The sequence below is a fragment of the Rissa tridactyla genome, chromosome 3 (assembly GCF_028500815.1).
Source record: "Rissa tridactyla isolate bRisTri1 chromosome 3, bRisTri1.patW.cur.20221130, whole genome shotgun sequence".
NCBI lineage: Eukaryota > Metazoa > Chordata > Aves > Charadriiformes > Laridae > Rissa > Rissa tridactyla.
This window is the reverse complement of record NC_071468.1, coordinates 19,041,635-19,059,388: the sequence shown is the minus strand read 5'-3', so window position 1 is coordinate 19,059,388 and position 17,754 is coordinate 19,041,635. Positions and strand designations below refer to the sequence as shown.

At 39.2% G+C, this 17,754-nt stretch overlaps 1 protein-coding gene across 1 annotated transcript; it reads right to left on the bottom strand.

The window, feature by feature from the left end:
* Positions 1-845: 845 nt before the first annotated feature.
* Positions 846-17,530, bottom strand: MCM8 (minichromosome maintenance 8 homologous recombination repair factor). Its single transcript, XM_054195537.1, has 18 exons — positions 17,251-17,530; positions 16,386-16,460; positions 15,802-15,884; positions 15,469-15,618; positions 14,654-14,757; positions 12,464-12,662; positions 11,439-11,524; positions 9,795-9,946; positions 8,701-8,899; positions 7,886-7,916; positions 7,494-7,634; positions 6,578-6,719; positions 5,769-5,964; positions 5,302-5,515; positions 4,148-4,357; positions 3,514-3,590; positions 2,826-3,015; positions 846-1,527 (listed from the first exon to the last, which is right to left on the bottom strand). The coding sequence occupies exons 1-18, from the start codon at positions 17,390-17,392 to the stop codon at positions 1,435-1,437; spliced, it is 2,484 nt and encodes an 827-aa protein (XP_054051512.1). The 5' UTR covers positions 17,393-17,530; the 3' UTR covers positions 846-1,434.
* Between the last annotated feature and the right edge of the window lie 224 nt (positions 17,531-17,754).

Genomic DNA, 17,754 nt, shown 5'->3' with positions numbered 1-17,754 from the left:
ACCAAAATGATTCTGTGATTCCATGACCACTGCACAGCCACGCAGACTGACAGTTCATACATTAAAAAAAGCCATGAACCACAGTTACCATAATGAGCAAACAAAACCTGGAAAGAGCAGGCTGCTTGCCACTTCAAGAGTTCATGTACAGAGCTATAATTTCTTAGTTTTGTCTTAAGCATCTCATCTGTCAAACTAGTTTTCAGTTTCAAGTATTTTGAAGTAGATTCACACTGAGGCAGCATCAAGCAGTGTTGTATGTGCTTTCAAAGCTGTAAAGCTCCTATTTTCATACAAAAATTACTGCGGAAGCCATGTTGTAGATCAGATCTTTGTGTCAATAAAAAAAGGCAGAAATCATGAAGCTTACGTTCATGTCTTATAATGTATGTATCATATCATACCCTTAAAAATAAGGGGAAAACGAAGTATCAGCAATGCATTCTTGATTTTTTTTTAAATTCTTTGGGAGAAAGGGGAGAGGTTGGTTGTTTGGTTTTTAATACTTACACAGAAAGCTTCTCCTTGGCTGTTTTATTGCACTAGACCATGATTCTGATTTCAGAAAAGTCAGGAAACATTCCCCACTTTTTACTTTTGCAGAACACACATTCTTCTGTGGCAGGAACAGAGTTACAGAGAGACATACGTAACATGTTTGTGTTATGTATCTTCTAATGGCTGTTAACGCCCACGCCAGTGTTCACTGTTACTGTATAACACTCTTGAACAAATCACAGATTTCTCATATATAGTTTAATGAAAGACATAAATAAAATACAGTTCTTGCTTTACAAATTAAATATTGTACTAAGTATATTTTCTTAAATCTGACTTTCATTTCAAATACAATCTCAACTACAAAGACCGATAAATACAAAGCTGCAAAGCAGAAAATCAAGGCAGTGTCAATATGGTATCGCTTCTTACAGCTACAAAACTGTGTTGTCTCAACTTGAAGGTTCCCAACTTTTTTTGAAACATTTCTATACTTTAAATTGCTCAAATGAACTACGGTGCTAAAAAACACAACTCGTCATCTTCTCATGAAAGATGTCTGGTTTTAGATTTGTGGGTCCAACACCACTAACCTAAAATCTGTTATGGCACTGTGATAGCGTCAGTATAAAAATGACACTTCCTGCTCCTCAAGGATGATGAGGAACATGCCAGTCTTACAGAGGGCTAAGACCAGCAGGTTTGGGCTAGCACATCTATAGGACGAGTCCAGCTTGTCCTATGACAATGAAAAGCAAGCCCGGGGGCACCACTAGCTTTTGGAAGGGCATCTCCCACCCCAGTGAGCGACAGTGCCAGCAGCACATCGGCTGCCACGGCAGGCTGCGGTTTCAGCTGCTTTACTGCCGCAGGTCCATCGGTTCCACCCCAGACATAACCATTGTGTCTCAAGGAAGTTCATCACAGCGGCTCTTTTCACATAGTCTGAAGCTGATAAATTCTTGACCCTTTTTTCAAAAGATAACCCTGATCATTTAGGGATCCAATAAAGCTTTCAAAATCGGATACCTGGAAAACGAAAAGACAGACACAAATATCAAATAGGAAGAACGACGTTTTATCTGATGTAATGCAACATAAACAGTTTGAAGGAACTTACTGAAATAAAGCGAGCTAAGAACAGTTAGTTTCCTTAGCAAATGGCTGACCTACTCGGAGGTGCCTAGTTGGTTGCACCCTTTCGTGTTTTACTTAGACACTGCTGTTACTGTGGTGTTACACAGAACAAGTGTTCTCCACTTTCTGACATGCAGAAAGCATGCAGAGTTACATATGTATACATCTAAGTTCTGAAACGCAAGTATCTACCAAAGAAAAGTTCAATTTCTACAACTCTCACTGATTTCCAAGTATTTGTTGCAGGTATAGAACTTTGAATGGGCAAAAAATACTCTATCTATAAAGGGAAAATTAGAATTAATTGAATTAGCTGCAGGTAATTAGTCGCTGAATGAATGATCACGCGAGAAGAGAGCTGGCAATAAAATGTCATGTCAGACAGGATTCACACCAAATCCAGTCTTATGTACGGTCAAGATTTGAAGAAGTTTGGCAACTGAAGCCATCTCGCCCCAGCAGGCCAAAGTAGGTTAACCAGGTAACAGAAAGAACTGGATTATTGCCCATAGTAAGTGCCATAAAGAGAAATTCATTATCACAATTTTTCACTCATTACACTGAAATTCAGTTTGAAGTTTTAAATTGGCATTTTAAGCTGTTTACAATGAAGCAAAAAGTAGAATTAGCTATCGATATTTTTGTTTGGTTCAAGTCCCCCACAAGTACAGAATGCAAATCAGTTACAGGATAAATCACATTTGTGGCCATCTGGCCTACATGAAGTTCCTATCAAGTTACAATATTAGGACGCTCGAAGCAGGAATGAAAACCTAAAAGGTGTATCTGGGCCAGAGAAGGCCAAGCAGAAATAGGACATGGACACCACAACAGCCGAAACTTGGGAATTAAAATAGGTGTGTCCCCTGGGGAGCCAGAATAAGTAAAGTATACTGAGACCAAAATTGCCTTTCATGAAACAAAGCACAATCTTGTTAAGGACCAGCTTCAGAAGCAGAACCAGCCCATACTAGTGCAAGGGGTTGTTCCTGTCAAACAGCTAGTAAGATTAGTAAAGCTCACAAAGGCAACTCGGGAAGAGTGTTCGGCCCAAGAGCAGCAAACACTGCTTATTTCTGTTCGTTGCAGAGAGGCACAACAGATGCCTTTTCCACTTTCCATTTCACAATGAATAATTTTGATGGGTCTCGTAGTTTGTTGTTGAAGAAATGCTTGATTTCCAAACTTACTTGTATTTGTAGCTCCTTGGCAATCTGTCGAAGCTGTTGCAAGTCAAAGAGATTGTTGTAAGTTCTCTCTGCGATACTGTTAAGGGCAGAAACAAATCTTTTCGCTTGTGACCGATTACTCATCCCCGACCCATGCTGTGAACGTTCAAAGTCCAGTTTTCCAAACTCATCGGAGTAGGTTCCCAGCATGCTAAAAATACATAAAAAAAGATCAACAGGAGGTAAAGGCAAGAGTACATGAATTTGCTTCCTGAAGCACAACTGCTTGAGAAAGCTTTTAGAAGCCACCTAGGAAACTATCCCCTAGTCAGAAAGTCACTATCTAGGGAACCTAGACTAAGCACCCGTCCAAATCACTTTTAAACTTAAATTGTTCAACTGCAACAACAGAGAGTAATCACATGAGAGAAAAAAAAAAAACCCAACCATTTTTGGCAGCACCTCATGTCTAAGTTCCTGTGCATGGAGACACATAACTGCGACAGTGATACAACTCAAAGGCCTAAGCAATTGTATTCAACTTAGGGCTGCTGTCAGACTTTGAAGAAGAGCTAACAAATCTGAATATTAGTATCATGGGCCTAAACTTGGTAAAGTCATTTCTTCACCCTGTTTGCATATCTGTATTAAAAAAAAAAGCTTTGAATGAATAGCACTGTGATGCTTTACTTAAAGCAGTGTGTATTACCTATATTTCATTATTTCTATTACATCCTCAGCATCTTCCTTGGTAGATTTCTCCCTTAATTCCAGCCTTGATCGTGCCTTAAAACAAAACAAAAAACCCCACAAAGTTATATTTAAAATATATTACAGCTGATGTGAGAAAAGGCTACCATCGCTCTACAACAAGCACAAATTTTAGGAGCAGAGATGGAACAGGATTACAGGATTTAGAGGAAGATTTCTTTTTTTTTTTTTTTTGGATAGCTTTCCAGTGTCATCTCCTGCATACTTGCATTATTAGGCTGTAGCTTGGAGTTTATTTGCTTTTTAATAGTGTATTCTTGGGAAGCAGCAAGTCACAAATAGTGTTATTAATGCATAGAACTAAGGAAAACAAGATGGGCAGCAGCTTGTCTCTGCCTGCACCTACTTTTTTTCCTTTTGTGAGAATGTGATAGATTCTCTTTCCACCCTCTCAAGCATGTTTTACTTTATAAGATGCTTTAAGGAACAGTAGCTCTTAAGCATTTGCAAATCTCTTGCATTCTCACTGATTTCTAGCAGTGAATAAGCTGTCAAAAGTTACAGGATATCAGTAGTCGTTTAGGAATAATCTCTTTGCTTTCAATCCCTGAAGTATTACAACTTGCATTTACCTCCGTAAGCCGAATCAGTGACTCCAGCTGCCTCGTGGTGATTGGTGTGCTGTCTACTCCTTGGTTCTGTTTCCGGAGCTCAAGGTAGAATTCCTGCAGGACCTGAGCAGCTTCTGGAGATAAATTTGGGTGAACGTACTGCCGAGCATATCCAACATACTTCCTCAGCAGCTGGTGTGGAATGGCATCAAAGTTTTCTCCTGGTAAGATCTAACCCAGTTACAAAGAGCTTAGATTTCTGTCTGTCAAGACAACACAAGTTTTATCATAAAATCTTCATCTTCTATGCCTTATCTGGTGAAATCCTCACTGTAGTGCTTCATGTATGAACTGTGTACGTAAAAAGTCCATACACTGCTTAGACATGTAATCAAACACACTCAGCCATTTCAGAAAAAACAGCTGAAGCTTCTCATTTGCAAATTATAAGTGCCAAACATGGTTTAACTATATCAAGAATTCTTCCTCAAAAAGAGAAAATCCAATTTCCTAATTATTATAAGATATATCTCCAAAGAAGATTAAACCATCACTGCTGACACCCCATTTCCAAAAGTGCATGCATTTAGCTCCAGTAGGGAATATTCCTCCCCAGACCTGGCATTTGACAATATCAGCCCTCAAACTGATCACTTAAGTTTAATAAGAAATATGCTTCCTCTCCTATAATCCCCAAATCTGTCGTGAGCTGCAGATGCCCAAGGATTTGTTTACATGCTGCTTTATTCCGATTCAATACTTCACAGCACATCATGTAATATCAAATTATTATATCAAGTCTAGTTCTGTAGCTCTCTATTGAAATATAACACGGCGATTTTGCTTTAGAGTATCTCATGCAAAGTATCTTCTCATTACTGCAACCAAAAAAAAAACCAACCGGCTCAGCTAATAAATTCTATTCTGTGTGGAGATGAAGATGGCTTGAGACACATCTTTAGCAGCTCCAGCAGGGTGGATAATGTTAGCTACAACAGACGATTGGTAGAAACCAGTGGCTGGAGCTTTAAATGCTTGCTCTCTTAATTCAGAGCCAATTATCAAGAGAAGAATGGGAGTGGGAGACAGGACATCCAGCAGGCTGGGGCTGCCAGGTCCCAGTGCAAGGAACACCATGGGAAGGGGCATAGCAACAGTCACGGGACAAGTCCTACCTTTAGTCTTTCAAGCAGCGGTCGATCTGAAACAACTTCGAGAACAGAGCGATCCTGCGTGTTGGTACGAGTCACAACAGCACTGCTGCATGCTGCCGGCTTTCCCGCTCGGATTGCCATCACATGCTCAGACAGTAAGTGATCATGATCTTCATTTGGGGTGTCCAGCAAAATGAAAACCAGATCAAATCTCGACAATAAAGCGCTCCCCATTCTAGAGCAAAGACAACAAAACCACACAGTGCTCATCAAGAAGTGAAAAAATTAGAGCGACTCTGCTCCCATCCCACTCATTCAGAATAAAGTAGAACAGCAATTTCTCTCTCAAAAGCCACAAAAAAATTACTACAGTAAGTTTGTGTTCAAGCCCCAGGGAACTAGAAAGCAATTACATGCAAAAACAAGACTGCCAGAAGCACCTGCTCCCGAACGTGAGCTACATAAACAGCATTTTAGAAAGTGCTCACTTTAAGTTCTCAGACACTGTTTTGGCTTTGTTATAATGTCCTCCAACTGGGTTTGCCGCAGCAACAATAGACGTCCGCGCTGGCAAACTGCAAACAATGCCAGCCTTGGCAAGGCTGATGCTTTGCTGTTCCATGGCTTCCAACAAAGCCTGATGCTGGTTTCCCATCTTATCAAATTCATCTATTCCACAAATTCCTGGAAGCAATTAACACAGGACAAAGACTTATTAGAAAACACGTTAACTCATGGACAAGCGTATGCTACAATCCAGTGCTACATCAGAAGCCCAATCTAGAGTCCTGGCGACTGCAGGAGACATCGGACCAAGTCTCCATTTCAGCAAGGTTTGTTTTCCTTTCATGGTGCCACAGCTGAACAATTAAGAAGCTGGCCTGGCTTGCGGAATCAATGTCGTGATTACACATTAAGATGACAATACAAGCTTTTTAAAAATAGACATAGATGACAAATCTCATAAGCCAGCTATTTTTCAAAAACAGTAAGAGTCCAGCAGCTGCCCTTGAGTCAGAGATTTCTCAATAAGAAAATCCTAGTGCTTTGACACAGTAAGGGTGGTATATGAATTGCAGAACTCCAGTTTCACACACATCCTAAGCCCTAGGGAAGCAGGAAGCACCTCCAGAGAAGTAACTGGAAAAGCTCAGAACTTCCCAAGGTGTGGAAAGCCAATATCATATTTCAAATTTACATTTTTAGTCCCCAATTATGCAAACATTGTAGTTAATCTTAGACTCAGCAGCATACCCCACACGCGGTCACACAAAACTTGTAGCATTACAGGTATTACCTTGATCTCCAAGCACTAAAGCACCAGCTTCCAAGGCAAAATCTCCAGAAGCCCCATCTCTAGACAGTGTAACAGTCAGGCCAGAGCTGGTGGAAGTATTACCACAAACATACACACCACGAGGAGCAACGTTACATACTGCCTAGAAGAGAAATAAATAATTTTTCCCTACCCAAGGTGAAGAATTTCGTAAGCCTTATTCTAGAGAAACAATTAAACGTAAACCCAAATTTGTTTCTTTCTACTTAGTGTGGCCCGACAGTAAAGTTATAACGCCTTGCAACCCCAAGAGATCTACTTCTGCAAAACTTTAGTCACAGGAATAGTAGGAATAACTTGGTCACAATACTTGCAGCGCAGCAATGTCTCCTGTGTTATCAAAGCTACTAAGACCTTGAGCATAGCACTTACATTTCAAAGTATGTTGAAATGCTTGGGGACATGCTATCCACCACAGAACTGCAGATATATAATTTCTGTATCTTGAGACCCCAAGGTCTCTTTAGACTAACATCTTGTCCTAGTGCCCAACACAAGCTGCTTCAGAGGAACACACATAGTTCTACCCACAGTGAGGGCATAAAGGACAGTCCTAGTCTTCTCCAGGCCTCTATATCCAGAAAGCAGCTTACAGTTTGAAACATGAACTAGCAAAGCATAGTAAGCTTGAACACAGACACGCTGCAGTTAAATTTGCCCAGAATACAGTTATAGCTGGGCTTTCCCAGTAAATCTGTAGAGTTACTGGTGCCTCTATTTTATTTAAAAGATAACACCCAAAGCATATTTGTTCGGTACCAGGTATGTGACAGGCACTGAGCAATGAATAAATAAAAAAACAAGCAAACAAACGAAAAAACTCCATCTCCGACACAGCTTTGGTTTTCTCAGACAATAGAAATAAACCAACCCATACTTGCAACATTTGACTTTTTCCTAATCCTGGATCTCCAACAACCAGAACATGTGGATCTCCTCGCACCGGGATTCTGTTCTTGTCATCTACAAACTTCTGACATCCTCCAAATAACGCGAGGGCCAAACCTGCCTTTACAATCTGTAGTGGAACATACCAACACTAATGAGTATTTGATCATGGTGACTGATACCGACAGCTCCCTACCATTGGCTGTAATAACCCTTTCCTTCTGGATGGCTGAACTTACAGGTGTGTGACACCCAGTCATCTGTAAATATAGCCACTGCCCATTCCCCTCACCCCAGAGAAATGTTATAAATCCTTTAGGAGTTTACTGTGGCATAAACACTTCAAACTGAATTTGCAAGCTGAGCTGTTAAATTACTTACCTCATGGCCATAGATTGCAGGACAAAGAGAGCTGAAAAAACAAGGAACACTATAACATAAGCGGAATATAAATCTTGTATTACTATTAAATAATCACTTGCTCCATCTCCCTTATCACAGAAAACTTCTATAGAAGTCTTTTGTTAGTTGTTGCAGAATTTACAGCAGAATCAGTTTAAATGTAAAAGCAGCATCAAATTTCTCTAAATTTTCAGATAACCAGGTATGCTTGAAATGATAAAAAAACCCTTTCATTTGAGTTTGCACAAACACAGACGAGAACCCGTTTCCCAGTGGTTTCTGCACTCGTTCTTATCATTATCAAGTAACCCTCCCTTTAAAGGTGCTGGTTTTGTCTTCTTTGCCTCCACTGGGAGGACCTGAGGGACACCCCAGCTAGAAGATTACTTCTTGGTCTGAACTGAGGGTCTTTCATACCCTCTGCTCAGTTCTTCCACCTCTTTTCTCTGCTGTAGAAAAGTAAAAATAGTGTTTGAGAGTTGAATTTTCTCAGTGAGGAGCAAAATTAATTAATTGCCCTTTTTACCCATGGCTTTCCATCTCGGGGTTGAGCTGAAACACTCCTAAATTCCCCATATCCTTAAATGCCTCCTAGAGCGTTAACATCCCCACTGCAATACTTTCACTTCCTCCCAAGCTTCTTGCTCGCTAACGTTTGTTAAATCTCTGTGGTATCTGTTGCACAAGCCCTGGACATTTCACAGCTTTAAGATTAGCTCTCACATCTGTCTGACGTTGGTTATGTCGATTCAGAAGTCTAATCCTAGACCCCCTCTAGGTCTGACACAACTTACTTCACGATAAGCCTGAACAGATTTTCCTCAGCTTGAATTTCTTGAACAGCATAGAGGTCTTTAAGTGAAAACTCCATGAACGATCTTTGAAAAGTCTCATCATCAAAATTCTTCAGTTTTTGGCCTTTACTGTTGCTGACAGAATTTGCCTCAATGTACAACAAGAACATACACTTGTCATTCTTATTTTTAGAAGCACCTATTAGAAAAATTGAGAAAGGATGAAGGAATACTTTTTACATCATGAAGTACTGATGTTATTTACAAATGACAGAGGTTAGTTAAGAAATATTCAGTACAGCCACATGCCAAATGTTCATATATAGGCACTTGAACACCTACATTTTCAAAAGTTGATAAAAAGTAACTAAGTTTCTTTAAGTTCCCTCAATGTAGGTACACAATGAAATATTTTGCTGGATTAAGAGGGTGTTATGTGTCTAGAGAGAATTTTCTCCCAGAATAAATGAAGTTTTCCAGGAATTTTAAATTATTACATTATTCTAGTCAAATGTAGGTTGAATATAAAAATGTTTTCACTCAATACTTACATGAAAAAAAAATCCATGGTGCAGAAGAATTAAACACATAGCTTAATAATTCATCATTTTCTATATTCTCCAATGATTACTGAGCAGAGAATGTGATCTCAGAGTACATCAGTACTGCAGTTCTCTGCAACATATTCTATTACAGCCTAACTTTGGAGAAAAGAAAATGAAAAAAAGAAAAAAAAAAAAAAAAAGAAGTCTCTCGGAAGGACTTTAGGAAATAAGGATGACCCCCCTACATTAGTGGTCCAGAGATGGCTTTCCTATCAGCTGACATACTAAAACATCAGATGTCAGACTGGCATTTCACATTCAGGACCATAGTTGTGTCTACACCAGTGGGTTGCGAAAGCCCCTATCAGTAGACGTTACAGACAGTGCTCATTGGGTTTCTTCAAAATGACTCCTCATTATAAAACTCTGTGAACTTCTGAAAAAATATACACTTCATGCATTTACAACTTGGAGAGCTCACATTAAGGGGGATGGCTGTTGTTCTTGTGTAATCATTAGAAAAAGGTGTTCTCAAATGATGTATTTTACCTTCCTCAGTACTCGACACCTTAACTGTCCCTGTAATTGTGACCATATCTCCTGGGACACAGCTGTCCACAAGATCTTGAACCAGTTCACATTCGATTGTGCGAGGGATTCGGCCTGCTTCTCGTTGATCATCTGACATGAGCTCTTGCACCCTGCAAGACACAAGGATTTCCAATTAATTACAGCATACAAGATTGACGGCTGCGTGCTTCCAACCAATCCTTTCCAAATTGAAAAGGAGGACAGCAGAAATGCCCTGATAAATACTAGAAACAGCAGTGCTGAATTTAGAGAAACAAGCTTTTTCAGTTCTGATTTTAATAAATGGGTATACATTATGCATTAAACCCAGAAAGACAGCAATTATGAGCTCCAGAAATAATAAACACTGTTGAAATTCGTGTCTTCTAGCACTGATGAGCATGTTCATGTAGAAACAATTCCAGCATGTGAAATAAGATGGACCTCATACACAAAAATCAAGATGTCAGACATTATAGCTCTGATAAGTGCTTAATTGGCATTTTAACCATAGCAAAGCCCAAGAAATTCCTCAGACCATACCAAGAACGGCAGCTCACTCTTTGTATAGTTGTAAAAGGCTAGCAACTAACAAGTTCTTTAAAAGGTTCCAGTTTTGGCTCTGCACTTAGAGCTCTCATAGTTTTCCTTGAAGCTCAGAGTCAAGCTTTTCTTAAGAAGCTGCAATAAACAGCACCATCTAGAGCTGCTGACAAGAACATCAGCGCTATTTTTTTTTAATTAATTTTTAAATGACTTTTATTACAGAACATTAATCAAGAAAAACATATTTAGATGCTATTTGGTACAATAAGACTTCTGATACAGAGCACGTGAACTTACAGAATATGAATGTAAGAAGTAGGAAAAAGTAAGCAGACTCCTGTTTTTTCCAAGCTAACACCCGTACTGCAGTAAGCTAACGGGATGGACAAGAAACACATCAAACTCTTCTGAATGCATATTGTGGGGCAACAGTAGGACGGCCATAGTGCTGATAACGGATACTAGGATGGAAATGATGAAAACCTGATCCACCCTCCACATTCCCACACTTTAACATTGTTAATTTCTGTAGAAACAGTAACTTGTCCCCCCACAGCAAAGGCATCAGAAATGTTAGGCATACCTACTCGCTGATTAGACATAGAAAGTAGAAAAATGGGCAGGCACGGCACCATTTCCTTCTACTGAATGTAACTTAAGGACTGGGGGACACAATATCACGTCAAACCAAGATTTTTAAACCTCAAGTTTACTTTTATTTCATTCAACTGTGACAGCTGACCAATGTAATTTAATAGGGCTTTTCTAGCTGACTTTCAGCTCATTAAAGGAAATAATTAAATAATAGATGCAATTAGAAAAACTGCAAAGACCACAAACCGAACATTTCTCAAAGAACTCAGTCATGGTAGGAGGAGTTTCCAAGGTAGGTTTAATATACAAAGTATACTAGCGCTCAGATAAAACAACTGCTTTGTAATACAAATTTTGAAGAGTGCTTGCCACAAAAGCATAAGATTATTAAAATTACACAGTGTAACATGGAACGAGCCATCCTGTCACTTTCTGATTACCCTGTTGCATTACATTTTTGTGCAGAAGGGACGATGCGCTTACTTAACAGACTGCCAGTCCACTGTAGTGGTTAAAGGAGAGCTTCTGTCAGCTGTGAAGGACCGGCCACGGCACTCGGGAACAAGGCACTGTAACAACAGTAATTCTAATTCATTTACAACCTTTTTTAAAATCATAATTTGGAATTGCCTTATTTGGTTTAAAAAAAAAAAAAGAAGACAGCAAAGCAATGTGATTGACTAAAACCATTTCAGAAAAAAAGCTAGCTAAATTAGGACTACAAATTAGCACGTACATAATTATTGAAGAGCTATCAAGCGCAGATAGCTGAACCCTGACTCATAGTTGTTAGAGCAAATACAGCTGAATTGTATGATCCCCTGGGTGAACTGTTGTGAGTTTTTGGGTGTTGGGGGGAAGGGGAGGCAGTGGGTGATTTTGTTTATTTGTTTGTTTGGGTTGGGGTTTTTTGTTGTTGTTGGGGTTTTGGTTTTGTTTTGTTGTTGTTGGGGTTTTGGTTTTGTTTTGTTGTTGTTGGGGTTTTGGTTTTGTTTTGTTTTTTTTTTATTATTAATACTTGCAGATGTTCCAGAGGAGATAATTTTTTCACTTGAGCACATTAGGTAACATAAATGAACTGAGCACTTTCCTTTGTCTAATGACTTTTTAAATCCAGATTAAAAACACTGAAATTAAAATAGAAAGTTGTAAACAAAACCCACAAAAAACCCACAGTCTAAGCATAGAAAACCACTGCAGCAAGGTGGAGGAGGCTTTTTAAACATAACCAGTGAAATGGAAATGAAAAGAGGTTTATTGTTTTTCCTAGATTTGAGGGAGTTTCTACACACTGCTTTTGTTTCAGCAGGATATACATTTTTCAAATAACGAGGGTATTCAGTAACACAAAGTTGCATGGTAAGTTTAATTTTTTCTGATGTGTCAGTTGTTTAACCTAGCTTTAAAGATTAGATTTATTATTTTTTTTTTTAATGCCAGTGGTGCTGCTTTTTCTCAAATCACTAGAGATAACGGAAAAAGTATTAAGTTAAATCGTTTTACCTTACCTTAGTTGGAAGGGTGTACTTTCCATCAGGTAGAGGCACACTCTGAACATCTCCACATGTGCCACAAACGAAAGCTAGCTTAGTGCAGAGAGGCTTAATGTTACTGACACGCACAACGGTACCACGTAAGGCAATATATTTTCCATAGCAGTTGGCCCGAACGTTTTTCAGCTGAGTTAGCGGATCATAGTTGTACACCCTACACAAAAGTTAAGCATTAACATTTTGAAAGCTTACCATACTTAAATGCAGAACAAAAAAACCCCAAAAACACCCCACAAACACAGCCACAAACGCCCCACAAACACAGACAAAGAAAAAAAGTCCCATACCCAACAACAAAAAGATTTACACACCAATGATTAACAGTAAGCCAGAGCAATGATTAGAAATATTTTGTCTGTGGACTCATAGCAGTCTCTGATTCCTGTTCTAGAAAGCAGCATAACATTTAATATTCCGCAAGTGTATACACCTCAACAGCTGTACAGTTTGTTTATGTAGTGACACCTCCCTCCTGTAAACAACAAAGACTAGCGATACAACAGAAATTATTCTATAGTCATCTATAACCACCTCTTTGAATTATTTCAGATTAAGACCAGAGTTTAGACTTGCAACACAAAAGGATCAAAGATTTATTATGCATATGCTCCAACGGGAAGAGTAAGCTTTTGTGTTTCGAACACATAAGAACCTGTCATCAAGTACAACACACTGCACCTTGTTAAGGACAACAAAGAATACCTCGTCAAATAATTAAGAATAATAAACTTTAAACAGAATCGTTTATCGTGGAATGGACCTCATGATGTCCAGTCCAACCCTCCTGCTCCAGCAGGGTCAGCTAGAGCAGGTCACTCAGGTACACATCCAGTTGAGTTTTGAATATGCTTGCAGGTGGAGACCGCACAACCTCTCTCACAGCAAAACAGCATTTTCTTGTATTCACATGGAATTTTCAGTGTTTTAATTTGTACCCACTGTCCCTTGTCCTGTCACTGGGCACCAATGAGAAGAGTCTGGCTCCTGAAATCCAGGGTTTTCCTCTGCTTAGGACCCTGAACACCACCATCTCATACTTCAACCTTGTCTATGCTGCAGAACCATTTTAGAAGCACAATTATTTTTTTTTGACTTATCGAATACTTTCTTCTACAGGATAACAGTCCGTAACTCTCCCTTAGAATCTGAGAGCTTGTGTACACCTTTTTTGGCCACAGGTTTTTCCTAAACACATTTTACTGTGTAATTATAAGGGTGCAGTTTTATAACAATGCAAAACTTAAAAATATATAGCATGACAAACACCCAAATTAAATCCAGCTGCCCAAACATGCTGATTTCCCATACCAAACCAACTCCAGCAGGAAAAAAAAAAACAAAACAAAAAACCCCAAACCAAACTCAAATAGGGCTTATACTCCTAGTCCCCCTCAGATGCCTGAAGTCTGAGATGCCATTACTTCTGACAAAGAAAAAAAAAATTGTGCTAAGGGCGTGTTTCATTAAGAACTCAAAGGAAGTCACATTTTAAAAATAACAGTAATTATGATTCTTTAAAGTACATGCTCGTTCAGAATAAGTGTAGCCTCAGCTTCTTTGTTTCAAGTTAAAGTTTGTTTAATTAGAATTAATATTCTTGAGACTTTCATACCAGTAGTCATTTAATAGATTTAAGCTAATATGAAATAACACATCCTCATAAACCACTTCCAGTTTACAAGCGTGAACCTAAACTACAACTCATACACCTGCTGTAATTTATGTCCACACTTTTCAAATAAACTTCTTTATGAAGACGAGCCTTTTGCTAACAAAAGGCTAGATCATATTGCCTTCCCAACTTCTTCAGTAAACAGAAGTTGTTTAAATATATTTCTCTGGTTTAAATCAACACACCTTTCACAGAATAGTTGTTCTACTTATAAGTTACTTTTCAATTTATAAGCTTTTCTTCAGCTTATACGCAGGTTTCATGTTGTTTTTGTCTTCAGAATGACAGTCTAGATTTTGTCATGGTGAAGGAAAAAAGCAAAATGTAGACTGTTCTTCTGGAAACAGCTTCAGAGTCAAATCTCTCAATAAAATAAGTAAGCTTCAGCATCACACACAGACACGGACAATGATTAGACAGCATTAGGCAAATAAATCCGCCTGAAAACAAAACAAATGCTCAACACCCATTACCTAGCATGAATGAGAGGCACATTTATGATAGGTTCTCCATCAAGCGGTAATCCTTCCTGCACCTGCAGCTCTGCAGCATGCCTTTCAAGGTCCTTTGTTAACACCTAGACAGAACAGACAGGCAGGCACAAATGTAATATTATGCACCATGGATTCGATTGGCTATTGAATTTGATTACCATCCCTTATGATCAGACCCACTGCTGAAATCTAAAAAGCCCTCTGCTGTCCCACATTAAACAGTGTTTTTCTGCTTCTGAAGAGCTTTAAGCTGCATTTTAATGTAAATTTAAAATCAACACATTCATTGTGTTTGCTTCTTTAATTAGAAAAAAACCCAATGTATACAATAATCTTTAATGTTAGGCAATGTGCGGTAGCTTGACTAAAGCACAAACATCTGAGAAATTGTCTATCAAGAAGCAGTGAACTGCGACTTAGAGACATTGAACAGAGCCAGGAATTCTTGAATCTGCTCGCCATTCACCCACCAGCTGCGTGAGGTGCGACACAGCACGTGTAATTCGCAGTACATTAATAAAACAGGAATTTGAACTCCCTGTTATGTAAGTGCTAGAACCACACTTAGTTTTAATCAGCTGCTTTGAATAAGCAAAATGCACTAAGACAAAGCATTTTCAAAACAGGATTTTGTAGGCCATACAGAAATGGTGGAGGGATGGAACAGTTTGAGTTTTGAATAAACAGTAAATTTCTGTAAGACAGGAAAACAGATTGGGGTTTTATAAGATAATTACCTCTAAGTCCCACTGATTTTTTGTGGGGGTTATGCTTCTATGTACTAGAACATTTACCTGATGAATTGCCAGACCCATACAGTGCAGTATTTTCTGAGGCATATCCCTTAATTCAGTAGATATATTTGGTATTGATTTAGTCAATTCTTTGTCTTGTATTAGTTCCTTATAATCCACAAGAATACTTCCTTTTCTTTCTATTTCATCCTGTGAAATGTTTTAAGTTATAAAATACACTTCAAATTATGAACACAACACAACCAAATCACATAATAAAAGTTTCATATCTATGATGGAAATTATTTTGCATGGAAAAAATACATAAAATCTGTAATGTTATTTTATCAACAATAGGTTGGTTGGGGGATAGGTGTTTTGTTTTGCTTTTACCTTATCATAAAGCTCAATGCGTTGCATGAAAAACTTCTCAAAGGCTTGAGTCTTCTGGACAAAAGGAGACTTGTCAGCATAAGCTAATTAGAAATGCATTGCATTAGTAATTGACATAATTAATTCAATTTCACAAAATAACACAAACAAGGAATTTATCTTCCATTATTTTTCTCTATTGCAAAACTGAGGAAGATGATAGATCTCTACACTACCACAGTATTGTTCTATTATAAAACCTGTTACAAAATAAAACTTTGTCTAAGATGACATAAGACAAGCACACAGGATCAAAAGTACAGTAGAGGTATGTATATTCCAGTCTTTGATACACTGCAGGTTTTATGGGGCTACTTGAACAGGTTTAAGAAAGATCATATTTCACACTATTCAAGATCCCTTTCCAAGGTTTGGAGACCATAGAGACTACAGTGTGCCACAAGATTGAAATCTCTATTGTATTCATGTTTCTATATAACAAGTATGAATTTCAGTTGCTTTCTGTTGAACTTATTCCCTCTACTTATAAGCAGTTCTAGAAAAAAATGGAATACTTGCTACATATAATTTTGGTCTAAAAATACCTTCAGAGAAATAAAGTTTCCAGCCCTTATAGGGAATAAATTGGTCCAACGTTGACTGAACTAGTCGAGATCTTACTGGAAAAAAAAAATAAAATGGGGTTTAAAAAAATATGGATACTAAAACTTTGCGAGTTTTATTCTCAGTGATTCTTTTGACCACCAGTGAGTCAAAAGAATGTGGTTAAAAAGTTACATAAGTGCTTTGTATAAACTTGCAATAGAACTTTGAACTTTAGCTGAACTCCTGAAATTGAAATTTAATTGTGCCTTTTGCACCTGGACTCGATGTAGAAAAAATTAACCGAAATTTAGATCAAAGAAACTGAATTGTTGAAGGATTACCACCTCAAGAGATTACTGAAGGTGAATAAGGCCCATGGGGACAGCGCACTCCCAGTCTCTGATGTAAGTATAAAATGACAAGATGTAGTCTTTGGAAGGGAGTCTAGATGAGAGCGTGCCCAAGAGGAGCTTTAGGAGATTATAATACTAAAATACACATCCTCTTGTAAATGCTAAGGATGCTATTAAGGGGAGCTCCCAGAACGTTAAAACATTAACTTAAATGCATATGTATGATAAGGGATGGTAAAGGAACTGTAGCTCACCAATCAGCTGCATCTTATCAGAAATATTGGACTGTCAGAAGCGTATGCTGTGCTGGTTGCTGTTAAACGCCCAGCACACAATTCTGCAGAATTGGAATAAGGACAAATATCTCCAATCAGTGTGTTGATTGGGCTTTGCACACCAGGTGAAGAACCTTTGTTTAGGGACAGCACCGGGAAACAAACAGCTCAATTGCCTAGTGCAAAAGTAGGTATAAATAAAAACATTGAGGCCTCAGAAAACAGGGGCTGCTCACCAGGTTCGGGCATTCTGCTCCACTGTCCCTTCTGTCCTCCGCCTCGCCATCCGCCTCGCCACCCGCCTCGCCACCCGCCTCGCCAGCCCTGAGGGCCTCTTCCCCGGGCAGCCCCTCTGCCGCCTCTCACGTCCCTGCTCATCTCGCTTTGGGGCCTCGGCGACAAACACAGCTAAAAAACCAATAACTTTACCAGAAGGTATCTGAAATTAAATCAGGATTATTTGCCTACGGGGCTAGCATAGGCGGCCTTAAGGAGAGAGAGGGGAGACACCCTCGCTCCCTTCAGCTTTCCATTTTGCCGCCGACGCCTCACTTCCGGGCGCTGCAGCCAATCCCGAGAGCGTCGCCATGGAGCAGGAGGCGGGACCGCCACCTCTCATTGGTCCACTCTCCCGCCGCTCCTGTCCCCCGCCGGCCTTGCCATTGGCTGGCGAGCGGCGCATGCGCATCACGCGCCGCTCGCCAGCCAATGGCAGGGCAGACGGGGGACTGGCCGCGCCT